The following is a 14368-nucleotide window of genomic DNA, read 5'->3' as shown; positions in this document are numbered from 1 at the left end:
CAAGAATGGGGAAGATAATGTTTATAAGCTGGTTTGCACCGAGTCGGAGATTTTACTGAATTGGGCAGGATAATTTGGCTGGTTTGAATCATCACATGGATGCTTCTCAAAGACATAAAAGTATTATAGGTGAAGTGTTGTCAGCTCGAAAAATTTTGGATGCACATCTCTCTTCAAGAACTGACAAGTATTTTTGGGAGAAAGAATTGACTGGAGATGTTGTGAAGCATTCAAAAGACTGTATATCTAGAAATCAGGTATCCATTGATTCGCTTGCCTATTACTGGATTTTATGGAAGGAGAACATTATCCACATTATTGAATCTGTAGGATGTTTGGAAACTCCAGAATTCAATAGCTATGTAGAGCTCTGTTTTACTTGTTTAGGAGTTTGGCGGTTGTATCAGAATCTGAATCCAATCTATGTTTTACTGGTCCCTGATGCTGATTGGGTCAGAGGTCTGGACAAAAGGCATTTGAAAACTTATAATAAGTTGGTCTCCATTGATGCTCACCAGCTCATTCCAGCCGCTCAGAATTATTGGAGTTCAGAACTGCTCTCTGTTGGCATCAAAGTTTTGGAAAAGGTTGAAGCACTTTTCAAGTTCCCACCAAAGAACTCTGACTCAACATTCTTCCAGTGCAGGGCTCTTACCCTTATTTATGATGTTGCAAGGAATCTTTTGGATTCGAAGTGTCTGAAGCCATGGTATCAAGATATGTCGACCCTGCAGAAGCATGTAACATTTTCAACTGGGGAGTATGTTGCTTACATCTTTCCTTTAGATGGGAAGAATTTGTTGAGACAAAACATGATTTCTCTTAGAAGAACTGATGCTTCCAAGAACATGCTGAATCAAGTTATAGTTGAATATGCCAGCTCGAAGAATGAGCTGTCTTATGGCCAGATTGGAAGGATCACAATGATCATTCTCGGGTTAGGTAAGCCGAATGCTGAGCTCTCTGATAAGCTTGTGAAAAAACTTGAATGCCATGCCCCATGGAAGGCCTTCATTGAGAATCTATGTGTGAGCACTGAACCTGGAAATACCAGTCTGCAACCAATGAAGTTGTCTGTCATGCGTTGGTTACATGAGGCTTTGGTTGAAACTTACAGTGCCAACTGGAGGAAGGTTTCCGACTACATATCACCTGGTTGCTTCTTGTATCTTGTAGAGCGCCTTCTGCTCTCAGCAAGTTGCTTTCAAGGTTTGGTTATCAGTACAAGTTCTTGCTTTATCGAATGGCTGATATATCAGGATGAAGATACCAGCTTACGTTGCACAGTGACTGGTGGACGTCCTGCTCTGGGAGGCACTCTTCCATTTGTGATTGGTGTGGTTCGCGATTGTATTTACAACAAGGAGAATATGATGATTGAATGGATTAAGAGGTCTGACAAAAACTGGAGGAAATATTATCAGCCACTCATGTTGCGATTGGTTACTGTCTTATGCTTGATTAATTTGAACTTTGGCTCGTGTTTGGATATAATCCATGATTTGCTGGGGAGGAAATATATCACTGATCTCCTACCATGGGAATTTTTCGATGCACTTAGGAGGAGGAGGAAACCCAATTCTCTCAGCTTAAATGTGAATGTGCTTGCTGGAGCTCTCAAGAAGATTGATAATACTTTGGTAGTTGCAAGTTTTGGGCTTGATTGTTCAAGATTTTTCTGTTCAGATGCCATCTTTGTCGACATGACGGCCCACCAGTCCAAGGATGACATATTGAGAAAATGGTTTCCAAAGCTGCCTGTCGTTCAAGTTGCACCATCCCAAGTTGGATCTGTTGAAGTTGGAGGTAGTAGTTCTTGCAGTGGTGTACTATCTGCAAATGATTCTGAAGGAGAAAAGAGTTCTAAACTTTCTCCTTCAGACTCCAGCTTGGTAAAAGAGACTGATGTTGCAGATGAAACGCAATGTGAAGCTGAATTCAGTCACAGTAAAGATGAGGGTAATTGCATATCCAAAGTGTCAGCTGAGAAGCAGTGTGATGCCGAAGACAGCCACACAGAAGGCGAGGAAAACTGCGCATCCAGTGAGTCAAATCCGACATGCCAACAAGATGTCAATGCTTCCACCCCATCCGGCAGTAAAGAAGCTGGAAGCAAGGCCAAGAACAAGACAAAGGGCAAGAACAAGAAAAACAAGAAGAAAGGCGGGCGGAAATAGCTGCCACATGCCCTGAAGTTTATATACCTTGTAAATTGCCTGAAACTTGTTTGTTTATAATGTAACTCAGAACAGATTATCTGTGGTTGCTGCATTTTATATCATGATGTTATTACTAAATCGAATGAACAAAAATGTCTAGCCTCTTATTTTCGACTTCCAGTGAAGTCTCAATCAAAAACAACAGATGACAGAAGTTTAACAATGTAAGTAAAAGCATCGAGTTGAGCCAACTCAACTCAATTCTCATCGCTGCCGAAAAGCTTGATTCTTGACAATGGCGATCTCAAGTAACCATCCACCTCAAACTTCTTGGGTGAAAGCTGCCGATACTTCTCAAACTGTTCTTTCGCCTCATCATTCCTCTCAAGCAAGCTGTAAATCATTCCCCTGCAAAAATAAGGCCTAAAGTCCTTAGGATCCTCCTTCACCAACTCATTGTAACTACTCAAAGCATCTTCCACATTCTTCTGCAAGAACTGTATCTGCGCCATTATCAGCTTCACATCCCTCGCCTCCTTCACCTTGTTCTCCTCCTCCGCCACCCTCAGCGCCTCCTCCAGCCGCCTGATCACTGCGTGGCCCTCGCCGGAGCGGTCCATGAGTAATGCGTTCTCAAACAAGGCCTCAAACGACAGCGGATTCGTCTCGAGAATTTCCTCAAACACCTGGCGTGCACTCCCGGTCTCCCCCATCTCGCTCAGAAGCCTCGCCGTCAGGAACTTCCACTCCGTCACGGCCGGCTGCGCCTCCGCCAGGCGCTGCAGGATCTTCAGCGCCTCGTCGTCCTCGCCGCTCTCGAGCTTCTGCTGGAGCAGCGACTTGAGCGCGGCGACGGCGTCGGCGTTGGAGCCGAGGAAATCGGACAGCGGAGAGGCCTGGTGGCTCTCATCTGGAGCTGGAGCTGGTTCGGTGAGCGGGGGAGGAGGCGGCGCGTGGTCGGCACGCGCGAGGAGTTTGGAGTGGTGGTGGAAGACGGTGGCGGTGACGCCGATGAGGATAGCGGTTTTGGCGTATTGCTTGGCGGTTTGAAGGACGGAGTTGTTGGTGGAGGCGGAGACTTTGAGGGTATTATGGGAAAGTGGAGGGGCAAAACGGAGAAGAGAAGTTGGGGTGGGTTTGGTGGGAGTGAGGTGGTTAATACGGAAGAGAGATGAAGAGGAGGAGGAGGAGGAGGCTAGAGTTGAGGGTGAGTTCATGGTTGAATTGGGGGAGCTGAGCAGATGAGACTGACTGGGTCTCTATAAGCTTTGGGGGTTTAAGTGAGTGAGAGTACCAAAAGAGAGAGAGCTAGTTTGGCTGGGGGTATTATTGTTTGACCTGAACTGCCGAATCTAATTTTTGCTTGATACTTACAAGTTACCAACCACCTTTCTAATGCTTGCAGCGTGGCAGGCATAGGAGTTTACACTAATTTTTGCACATGTGAAATTTAATTCCATTCCATGATTCACCTACCTTCATAGTTCATCAAAAACCAAAAGAAGTAAAAAGGAAGGTGAAACTGATTCATTACTGTAATAGTGACATGTTACCAACAAATTGGTTTTGCAACATTCTATGGAGGCATCAATGGTGAAATGATGCCTATGGACGAGCAGCTACATTAAGTTACATTAAGTTACAAATTTACACAGAGTTTGTTTTTGGAACCAACGTGACTTTGAAAATGGAAATGTCAGGCTGGGGATGGGGGAGAAGGGATTTGGAGGAGAGATGGGATTAGATACCCAATCTCTTGACGCCACATTCGGAGCAGAATTTGGAGGTTTCTCTTAGGTACTGGGTGCCGCATTCGTCGCAAAACTTGGCGGGGTTGGATGGCTGACATAAAGAGCAATTTAAAAGGGTTAGTAGTAAGCACAACTTTGTCTAAAAAAGAGGAAGAAAGAAACAATGATGTTTAGTATACTGAGTTTGACGATTAACATTTGTAAACACAAAACCTTTGGCTGTAGTGGATTCATTACGAAGTATTTAGAACAATGAGTAAAATGGAGTGTTCTAACAATGGCATCAGCAGAAGAAAGTGAATAACGAACTACCATAAGTGCTCATCGCAGCTGTAATTTATAGATTTGCCTTATTAGTAACACTATAGTATGGCAACCGATATTTTGTAGAGGATCTTTCAAATGCTTTGATATCAATATGAAAAGCAATAAAGACTCACCATTACATGTAAGCGTCCCCCTACATGTTGTAAGCAAGCCATGTGTTGCGATAAGGTTGACGAATGGTGAGCATGAGCTATATCAGGGAGGTGCGAGGTTGGACCGCATTCATGGTTTTGGGAATAGTGAACAGAGTGTTGACTTTGGTGCATGGATTGGTGATGGTTCTGGTGAACAGTTTGAAACTGAGACTGGAGTGATAGAGGTTGCATATGATGATGCTTGGATGGAGTCTCCGGCTGATTTTGTGGCTGCCAGGACAAGAAACACAGATATACATTATCAACAAGAACATTCAGGGAAGCACAATAGCTAACTCATTAAAACAAAATGAGCAACACTAATTCATTTAGTAGTTTTCCAAAATAAATGGCCACTTTAGAATCTGAGGTGAAAGATACCCACACCACACTTCGTACCTAAATAGATGAAAGTCTTGCTGTTGTCATTTTTATATCAGTACAGATCCAAGTATGTCAATAGGTTCACAATACCAAAAATTGGAATCTGTGCCCACACAACCTAATAACTTGTGTTAATTTAATGTGGTCGAATTGGCGAATTCAACCTACACATACACAATTTGTTTATTTTCTAGCAGATAAACACTTAGAATTGTAAAATTGGCATGATGATGAAACACTAAATTAGAATACCTATTGTCTTTATATAAGAAAAGTCATCTCCCAAATCTATTCACTGAAGCATTCCCTTTCTTAGGATCATGATATCAAACCTAAGGGCCAAGATCAATTTTGAATCCAGCCCTGCTCATGTCATTCCGAAATGCAATTAATTTTCAATATACTGATAATTTGATCAAATTATAAAACAATAATCAGTAGAGTTGACACTTACTTCATTTATGGAGCGGAATCCTTGGGCAGCAGCCAACATAGAGGAATTGTCAGGTCCAGGATACGTCTGAAAAGGATAAATCACATGGATGAATTGTCCGCATTCAAGTTATTTAGTAAAGTGGAACAATTATGACATAACGACAAAGCTCACCCACATAATTTCTTTAATGAAGTTTTAACGCTATTATGATTAGATCGAGCATACTATAGGGCAATGAAAAATATTGTAAGATTGTAAGATGTATAGGGATCTAAGACCTATGTCACTACAATTTTGTTAAACCAAATGTTCAACAAAACCCATTATCCATGGTATAGTTAACATTCAAACCCTTGTGTTAAGGTGATGTAATTAGCTCCAACTATTAAAGAAACAAATCTCATCAAGGCATCAAGCTTACAGGTAAACTGAGCATATTAGGAGAAGAGTTTGATGGACCACGCCTACACTTGTGTCTTGGAGAGTAGAACTTAAAGTCTCGAGCAGAGACAGCCACTTCATTCCGACCAGTCAATCTTATGAACCTGCAATAAAAAACAAACTAGTCATTAATCTTGTCCGATCAACTTGGTAACTTCCCTTGTGAACAAATCATGTAAAGGTATTTAGTAACAGATTAGCATTTACCACTCAGCATCATCAATAGGTAGGCTATTTGGTTTTTCCACAATATCCAATCCATTGACTACTACAAAACGGATTCGCCTCTCTTCTTGTACAACCAATTCTGGAAATCTTGCCCTCGTTTCATGAGAAGTGGCCAATTCTCTTCTTCTAAATGTACATGGTCCTAAGGAAAATCCAGAACATTTCTCTAAGGCCATTTACTCTTCACATTGTTTAATTCATCATACATATCATATTAAGAAAACTCATTACCTTTCTTGGGAAATTTCTTAGCCAGCAATCTATACAAACCGCCAGCTGCTTCAAGAGCAACACCAATAGTCTTTTCGCGAAATCCACCCACGGAAGCAAGCCTAGTGTCTACTTCATGAACTAAAGTTTCGTAAATATTTGCAACATACATCAACGGCAACGCAAACCTTGGGTCTCCTTCAACCTGTACCTCCCCAAGCTTCCTCTTACTAAGCTTATCTTGCCCAGACCGAGCACTATAACCACTGCCGCCACTATCCTCACTATCAATCGCTTGGATCACATGTTGGCTAAGAAAATGATCCACCACAAGTTGCAGAAATCTCGCCCTAGCTGACTCAATCGGCGACACATCTACTCCGAAACCATTTCAAATCAGTACATGCAATTTATCCATTAGAAATTCCTCGATCTATAAAAAACTTTCGGTTAATTTGGTTTGATTTTGGCTACCTTGAAGCGACACCATGTCGATGTCGTAGGGAGGAGCTCTGGAGCTAGACGACCCGTCGTTGTCGAGGCTAGACGGCTCATCCTCCACGCCGACGCCGTGAACCGGCAGAGAGTTGGAGTACGAGTCATGGATGCAGTCGCTGACGCCGGCGCTGGAGTCGTCTTCGTCGTTGTCGAGGCTGTCGGCGGCGATGGAGTCGAGCTTGGCGGAGCGGGGATCGTTGAGGTCGTGGAGAGGGCTGCTGGCGGCGGCGAGGAAGGTATTCGGCGGCGGCGTTCTCATGGTGTACTGCTGCTGCACCGGAACCCTACTCCCCATTTCTGAATTGTTGTGATGTTGAAGAGAATTGTAACGGCTATACAGACTGGGAAGTTGTGTGAGGGAATCCAAGCCTCAGACCATACCTCAGGTTCTGGATCCAAGCCTGACCTCTTTGTGCTTCCAAGTCGTTTATATAGTGTGGGGTGGTAGGGGTACAATAAGCGCAAGCTCACGCTTGTTCAGATGGTCCTCTGCGTGGTCGAGATTTGGATCGGATTTTGATCCAGAAAGTTACATTGGAGGCCCAAAGCCCATTTAAACCTTGATCGATGATCTCAAGGAATTTACCATCTGTTGTAAGTTAATTCTAGCAATCTTTTTTTTTTTACTATTTTGGAATAAAGTTGACAATAGCTAATAAAGTAATAAGTTATACTCTATATCGAAATAATCTAAGAAGCGACGACAATAAAACTACTTGAAACCATAGTTCACTCATAGTTGAGCAAATCTCTACTCAACTAACAACATTCGGTTTTTACGGCTTTATCACACATTATCCTTTTTTGCTAATCAAACAATTGTGCTACAATCAAGAACTAAATACTTAAGAGGAAAAAATTGTGCTTGCTTTTATTAAATCATAACAATCGCTACCTTTAACTTGAAATTAAGTGTCACGATATTCATTATGGTGCCATTGTGCCCAGCTCATAAGACATGCAATGTCTTTGATAAACGATTTAGATAGGGGATCTTGAATAACAACCAAGAAAGAAAGAAGATTAACTAAACAATTCTTCATATGTTTATTCTAATGAAGTACACAATAGCTTGATAATGTAGTATTGATTTGCAGATGTTTAATTTATCGTTGTTAATGCATGACAGGTCTCTTTGTAATCTAAAGATTGTTACATTTTAGAAGTAACATACTTGTCCACAATGAAGAGTCTTAAAGTATCATAAAATGATTCAACCATTCACAATAACTCCTGATATGGATGAATCAAAAACACAAGGATTTGAATTCTATAATCTCCATGATCATGTATAACATGAATGAAGAATTAAATCAAACATCTAGGACACAAGCAGTACATTTGCATATAGAGTTGCGACAAATAGGACAAGATGGATGAAGCGTCAACCAAGAGTCAATACAAGTCAAATGGAATATGTGATCACATGTAGGCAGAACACGGCAAGACTCACCCTCCACAAAATCCTCCATGCAAATAACACAACTACTGCTCCTTCTACCGTCTTCTTCTTCTTCATATTCGAATTCACATTGAGATTTACTGTAAGTAGTGGGGGGTGGTAGCACCATCTCCGAGCCCTCTTGCCATGCTTCGTGTGTTTGAGTTTGAAATAAGAAGAGACTTGAGAATCGGCCGGCGGCAATACTCTGAGCAACGATTGCACCAGCTGGGAAGATCACAAAACAAATAGGGATCAGAATTGCATATATGGTATGATCTAATGCTTCTGTTGTCAGAAAACATATAGCTGCAATACAAAGAGTTGATATGACAGATTGAAAAGTGAGAGGGTTTGTTGAAGAAGAAGAAGAAGAAGAAGGCATGACTGGTGATGTTCTGTATATATTACTTTACTAATCGAATTCAAAGTAATTTATTGGAAAACCTTGGAAATTATCTTACCAATCAAATTGTATTTATGTCTTATTGGCAGATGAAGTTGGCAATTTGGGATAGATTTTTGCATGGAATCTGGACACCTAAAGCCATTTCAAATATATGGACATTTGGCCAATCTGTCTGTCCACAAGTTACCATTCTAGAGATTACTAATGGTGAATGTATGAATTAATTTTGGTCCATGTATGAACATAATTGAGTATTAGGCTCCATTAATTTGGGTCGCAAAATGAGATATGTAGAATTGAATTATGTTGATTACCATAGTTGGTTTTACTTTGACCAAATCATACTCATCATGGTCTATGCTTACTATAAATTTAATTCTCATAAACAGGAAAATCCTCGCTTGCAATAATCTGAACGTAAATTTTCGCTTTCAAAATGTCGACTGTGAAAATGGCCATCTTTGTTATGCTCTTGGTTACTGCATGTTGTTAGTCTCTCCCTCCCTCTGTACATTGAAATTTATGTTGATGTTTTCTTTTATATGACATGAAATTTAGTCGGAATTGGTGTATATGGTGGTGCAGGTTCACCAACTCTGCAGGTTTTAGCCGGAAATGAAGCAAGGATGCCGATCGAAATTGGTGTTCCATGTTGGTCGGATTCTGATTGTTCACACCGTTGTTTAGATTTTCAGGATGGCAACTGTGACTACAAAACGCGTTTCTGCAACTGTTTTTAGCAAATCCCAAAGTCTGAAGCATTTCTGCTGATGACTGGCACAAGGGGTACCATGTGCAAGCAAAACCATCAACTAAATAAACCAATGGCAGCTAAATGTGATCTGTGTGAATGTAGTGAATAAACTTCTATGATATACACCAATGGATATATAAATGTTACGGAATAAACACATCTCTGAAAATTGTTGGAACCATTTACTATTCATCACTTGCTGAATAAGTCAATAAACCATTTACTGAATATGATGAACACTGTTCATCACCAGATGTCAATTACTGGAAAACTGATTGCATTGCATACAGCTCCGCTGAAAACCAAATGAAAAGATTTGGGAACCTATCCAACTTATATACGACGTAGGCATAAAATCAGAAACAGAAAAGATAGAAGTGAAGGCCACATTTGTGTGCTTGATTCTGGACATACATTCCACAGACACCACTAAGCCTCCACCGCCTCAAGTAATGTACCACATCACTGTCACTGGCTTCACCATATACCACCACCATGGAAATACAGCCACACTCCAAGTCCCAACACCACTGCTGGTCTGGAATACCACACCCTACTACAACATGTCCTTTCCAGAACTACTGTTGCTGAGCAACACCAACACTGTCCTTGCCATCAGTCCATCACCATTGCTGTTATCACTGCCGCCTGTCGTATGTATCATGTATCATTATATAATTAGATAGTACTTAAACAGCAGCTTGAAGGATTCAAGAAGCAAGAAGTATTAGTTTTACTGACTTGATTTATAATACACCTGGACAGGGAAGAAAAGCTCACCCCGGAAAAAATATCGAGGTTTTGAAAGCAGCAGAGTTTGCCGGTTAGACCATAAAGAAGCTTTAATATGTCTTGATGGTCGTTGTCATAGTTCATCAGGTGGCACGAAGCACAACTTCTGCAAGAAATCATCCCATCCAGCCAGAAACCATTCAATACTGCAAGTAAAACCATTCTTTATGGAGAATTCATATATCCAACTCAACAACCAAGCTGGGATTAGCCCCGCTGAAGTTCTTGCATTAGGAACCACAAAATTTGTAACTCCAGTTCATATACCCCTGTTTCGCAATTCATTCTGCAACTCGATGGCTTCATCCACATTCCCTAGCTCATAGTATTTTCTTACAAGAGAAACAATGAGAACCTCATCAGGAATTATACCCTTCCTAATCATCTCATCAAGGAATGCTTTCGCTTGTTGCATCTGACGAAGGTGAGAAAGCCCCCAAATCAAGGAAGTATATGCATGCAGATCAAGATCCATACCAATTTCTTTCATTCTCCTATGCATGCTCAAAGCTTCCTCAAGATTTCCATGCTTTAAGTACCCATCTATTAGAGCGGTGTAAGCAGTTTTATCTGGAATCATACACTTGTCTAGCATTTCATTAAATAGCTCCTTAGCTGCTTCAATGCAATTACTTTTACAAAGACCATCAATCAAGGCTGTATAGAGTGCAACATTGGGTTGCAAACCAATGTCGGACATCTTCTGAAAATAATTGATGGCCTCTTGGACCAACCCCTTTTTGCACAAACCATCTATTAGTGCACAATATGTTACGACACTAACCTCGATATCATTGTCCAGCATGAGCTGTAAAACATTGAGTGCCTCATTGGTGTTTCCTCTCTTGAAATAAGCATCCATAACCGTTGTATAAATGAAATGATTTGCCTTTAAACCACAATCCTTGATTTCACTGATCACAAGCACAGCCTCTTCAACCTTATTTTGAGAGCACAGGACCCAAATGATGGTTCCATAAAGTAACAAATCTGGTTTAAAGGCTTTCCCCCTGATTTCCTTTAAGAATTCTGAAGCATTCTCCATCTTCTTAGTCTTAACATACCCATGAACAAGAGCAGTACATATTTCCTGGTTCGGAATTATCCCAGAGTTTATCACCTCATTAAAAACTCCTTCTGCTTCCTCCAGCTTCCCATTTTCACACAGCCCATCCAGTAGAGCTGTATAAGTTACAATGTTCAAGCTAACTCCTGCATCTAACATCTCATTTCTGAACTTCAGTGCTTGGCTCAAATTTCCAGCTTTACAACTTGCATCAATCAAAGAAGTATAGGTGAATTCATTAGCTGAGAGACCAACTCGTTTCATGTCTATAAAAATCTTAATTGCCTCTAGCATCATCCCTTCCTTACAGAAGGCATCAATCAAAGTGCTATAGGTTATGACATTCGGTTTCAAGCCATTTCTCATCATCTCCCGGAGAAAATTAAAAGCTTGAGGCATCTTTTCAAATTTACAAAAACAATTAATCAAAGCATTGTATGTTATTAGGTCAGGTTCACAACCTGCATCCTTCATTTCTTCAAATATGCACACTGAATCATCTAATAGTCCAACCTTTCCATATCCATCAATAAGAGAATTATATGTCACAATATCAGGTGTAAGACCCAACTGTTTCATTTGAGCAAACAAGCATCTTGCAGTTTCCATATCGCCTCCTTTGCATGTATATCCAATCATTATATTGAAAGTGAAAACAGAAGGCGAAACCCCAGCCCCAAGCATATCCTTAAAAAACCGCCTCGACAAATCCCCCTTCCCTGACTTGGAAAGCCCGTGCAAAAGGGCATTACAAGACCTCACCTTTGGCAAAACCCTACACTTCCTCATCCTCAAGAAGCACTCATTTGCTTTCTCCAGCATCCCTAGCTCAACCAAAACACTAAACAAGGCATCAAACACTCCAAACCCCGGCCGGCACACATTCCTGGTCTCCCACAGCCCATCAAACACATCGAAACCCGGCAACCCCCGGCTCAACAATACCAACTCCCTAATAGCCTCATGGGCATCAATGTACATTCTACCAACAAACAATACATGAACCAAAACACAATAAGACTCAGTAGTGTGGCGAAACCCGGTACGGGTTTTCGCCCACTTAAACAACTTGAATGCCAAGTTGGGATCTTTCCTCAGCTCAACCAAAAACCTGGAGACCCAAATGGGCGCCAAGGCTGAACCAAACACATTGACGATTCTGGGATCGTCCCAATAGTCATGCTGAACAATTTGACTCAAAGATTCAACATTTAAGTTTTGAGGAAGCATTTCAGGATTGGATTTAGTGACAAACGGGAAGCGAATAATACAGAAGAAACTGGTGAACCAAACCAAAGGGGAAGATGATGCATTGATAAAAGAGGAATTAGATAATGATGAAGATGATGGGTATTTGGGTCTTACTCGAAGAGAGGAGACTCTGCAACTTGTGTGGAACAGATTGCGAAGAAACAACAGCATCTTGGAGAAGATGAAGAAGAAGAAGAAGGCTTGTGGGTCTTCAGTTGGGTTCATTTTGAGAGAGGTGGGGGTTCATAGCTCTTTGGGGTTTTGGTGAATTGGGTTTTAGGGTTTATGAGAGAGTGGTTTAAGGCCTTGTGAGCTTTGAAAACCTTCAGGTTGGAGGACTCTGTCTCTGGGGACTTCATTTTTTCGCCTTTTTCATTTTGTGAAGCATAAATGAGAAAGAAAAGAAAAAAAAAACCACTCAAACGACATCGTTCCATGAAACAAATAACAGGCCACTTCAGTAGTCTAGGGCAAACCGACCCGGCCCTACACCAATGCTATATAGTAGGATATTTCTTTCTTATCCAACACTGACGCCCCCTTTAACGACCTAACCAAATCGCCGAACTCCAATCCTTGTCAAACCAGAGCACCTCTGGTTGAGTTTTGTCACCTCTGTAAATTAATCTCAAAGAATGCTTGTACTAACTGTAGTGCCTTTGTGGATCCATTGCTCGGTACCTCTCTGTCTCTACCACTTTGTATTCGTCTCTTCTCCCTTCTCTATCTTTATATACTTGTTTCTCTCTCTAGTACAGAGACAAAGCTTGTGCTGTAGTGCTGTAGTGCCGACTGCTGTTTTCTGCTTTTGCTTGGGGCACTCACTCCCTCTCCCTCTCTCCATCTATATCAGTCTTTCAATTTCTGGTTTCTATACACAACGATTCGCCGGATAGAAGATAATTATTTCTCTCTCAAAAATCAAATCCCTCTCTGAAATCGAACCCAGAAAAATAGAATTCCCTTTCAGCCTTCAAATTTTCAGATCTCAAACACTCGTTTCGGTCACCTCAGTCGATCATGTAACTTCAATCTTCAGTCCACGTCGAATCGGCGCCGGCGAATTGGTATATGAGATCGTCTGTTGACTCAGAGCAAAAACAAGTCCTGAATCGGCGGCGGTGAATTGGTATATGAATCGATCTTAATTTCAATAACTATTGAGTTTTGTGTAAAGTTGAGATCTTTCAACAAATGGTTGGTTTGATTGTGTTGGTTTTCAGATGTTTCTCACTATGAATTGCTTCATCGGAACCAGATGCGGCGGAGTGAAAAAAAAAGCCCGGAAAACCGGCAAGACTGGCCCGGTTTATGTCGGTCTGGGTTTTTGCCCGTCCCGGAAAATTTTACAGCAGAGACTGGCCCGCCTACACAGTAGCCGGTCCGGGCCCGGGCTTGAAGAATTAGGTGCTGGTCTGGGACGGTGTCCAGCCCTAATAACAGCTCGCTTAAAAGAATGACAACTTGGTCATTTCTCAAATCAGACTTAAAAATCGCTGTGTGAGAGAAACGCACTGCGCAGCGATGAGTGGGAACCCCCTGGCGAGTTCGAAGAAGGCTGTGTGGGTACTGAAAGCAGCGACCAAGAATCCTTCTACCCCGACCGTGAACCCTACTACCCCGGCCGTGAATCCTATTACCCCTACTGTCGTGAATCCTCCTACGCTTGTTGTGAATCCTACTACTTTTGGTGTCACGATTGTGCAGAGTGCTACTCCGTGAAGTGAGTTGATCGTGTTACAGACTCAAAACAGTAGCTTTTCGGTTCCTCAAAGGTTTTTGGTTCCAAAGTTCAATCGCATCTATTATGTGTACGATGACAACATTGAGGGTACGGCACGGCGGGCGACACCCTCATTCATTTTCCCAGCCGAGAGGAGGCTTTAGAGGCGGCCCGAGCTCTAAAGCCATTACCGAAGTTTCTTCATCCTGTGAAGATAGTAGATCCTATTCCTTCTAAGAATCCTTCTGCCAGATCGTTATTTTTTCCGAAGTTATTTGTCACTTAGATGTAGTGGATTGAGGAGATACTCAAAGCTAAACGAGCCGCTGACGTTAGAGAGATAACATTGTCGGTTTTTCGGCAA

The 14368-nt window shown here is 41.7% G+C and overlaps 3 protein-coding genes and 1 pseudogene across 3 annotated transcripts; 1 reads left to right on the top strand and 3 right to left on the bottom strand.

Annotated features, from left to right (window-relative positions):
• Positions 1-2177, top strand: part of LOC101297535 — a 7400-nt pseudogene extending 5223 nt beyond the window's left edge.
• Positions 2178-2261: 84 nt separating this feature from the next.
• Positions 2262-3383, bottom strand: LOC101303898. Its single transcript, XM_004297733.1, has one exon. It carries the CDS (start codon positions 3374-3376, stop codon positions 2417-2419), a length of 960 nt encoding a protein of 319 aa, XP_004297781.1. The 5' UTR covers positions 3377-3383; the 3' UTR covers positions 2262-2416.
• A 308-nt stretch (positions 3384-3691) lies between these two features.
• Positions 3692-6863, bottom strand: LOC101303606 (uncharacterized protein At2g02148-like). The gene is made up of 7 exons (XM_004297732.1): positions 6545-6863; positions 6092-6445; positions 5840-6002; positions 5613-5736; positions 5210-5275; positions 4351-4602; positions 3692-4001 (listed from the first exon to the last, which is right to left on the bottom strand). The coding sequence occupies exons 1-7, from the start codon at positions 6861-6863 to the stop codon at positions 3900-3902; spliced, it is 1380 nt and encodes a 459-aa protein (XP_004297780.1). The 3' UTR covers positions 3692-3899.
• Positions 6864-9594: 2731 nt separating this feature from the next.
• LOC101297242 (putative pentatricopeptide repeat-containing protein At2g02150-like) lies at positions 9595-12506 on the bottom strand. The gene is made up of 2 exons (XM_004298583.1): positions 9953-12506; positions 9595-9820 (listed from the first exon to the last, which is right to left on the bottom strand). Exon 1 carries the CDS (start codon positions 12504-12506, stop codon positions 10224-10226), a length of 2283 nt encoding a protein of 760 aa, XP_004298631.1. The 3' UTR covers positions 9595-9820; positions 9953-10223.
• Positions 12507-14368: the final 1862 nt, after the last annotated feature.

The sequence above is a fragment of the Fragaria vesca genome, linkage group LG4 (genome assembly GCF_000184155.1).
Source record: "Fragaria vesca subsp. vesca linkage group LG4, FraVesHawaii_1.0, whole genome shotgun sequence".
Lineage (NCBI taxonomy): Eukaryota > Viridiplantae > Streptophyta > Magnoliopsida > Rosales > Rosaceae > Fragaria > Fragaria vesca.
Note: the sequence above shows the minus strand (reverse complement) of the source record. Positions and strands in the feature narration are given on the sequence as shown.

Bases quoted from the DNA above. Each gene is read 5' to 3' on its own strand.
- LOC101303606 (XM_004297732.1), bottom strand. From the start codon at position 6,863: ATGGGGAGTAGGGTTCCGGTGCAGCAGCAGTACACCATGAGAACGCCG. The intron at 6,446-6,544 runs GTAGCCAAAATC...GTTTCGGAGTAG, and splicing joins CGACATGGTGTCGCTTCAAG to ATGTGTCGCCGATTGAGTCA. The intron at 6,003-6,091 runs GTAATGAGTTTT...GATTTTCCTTAG, and splicing joins TAAGAAATTTCCCAAGAAAG to GACCATGTACATTTAGAAGA.
- LOC101297242 (XM_004298583.1), bottom strand. From the start codon at position 12,506: ATGAACCCAACTGAAGACCCACAAGCCTTCTTCTTCTTCTTCATCTTC.
- LOC101303898 (XM_004297733.1), bottom strand. From the start codon at position 3,376: ATGAACTCACCCTCAACTCTAGCCTCCTCCTCCTCCTCCTCTTCATCT.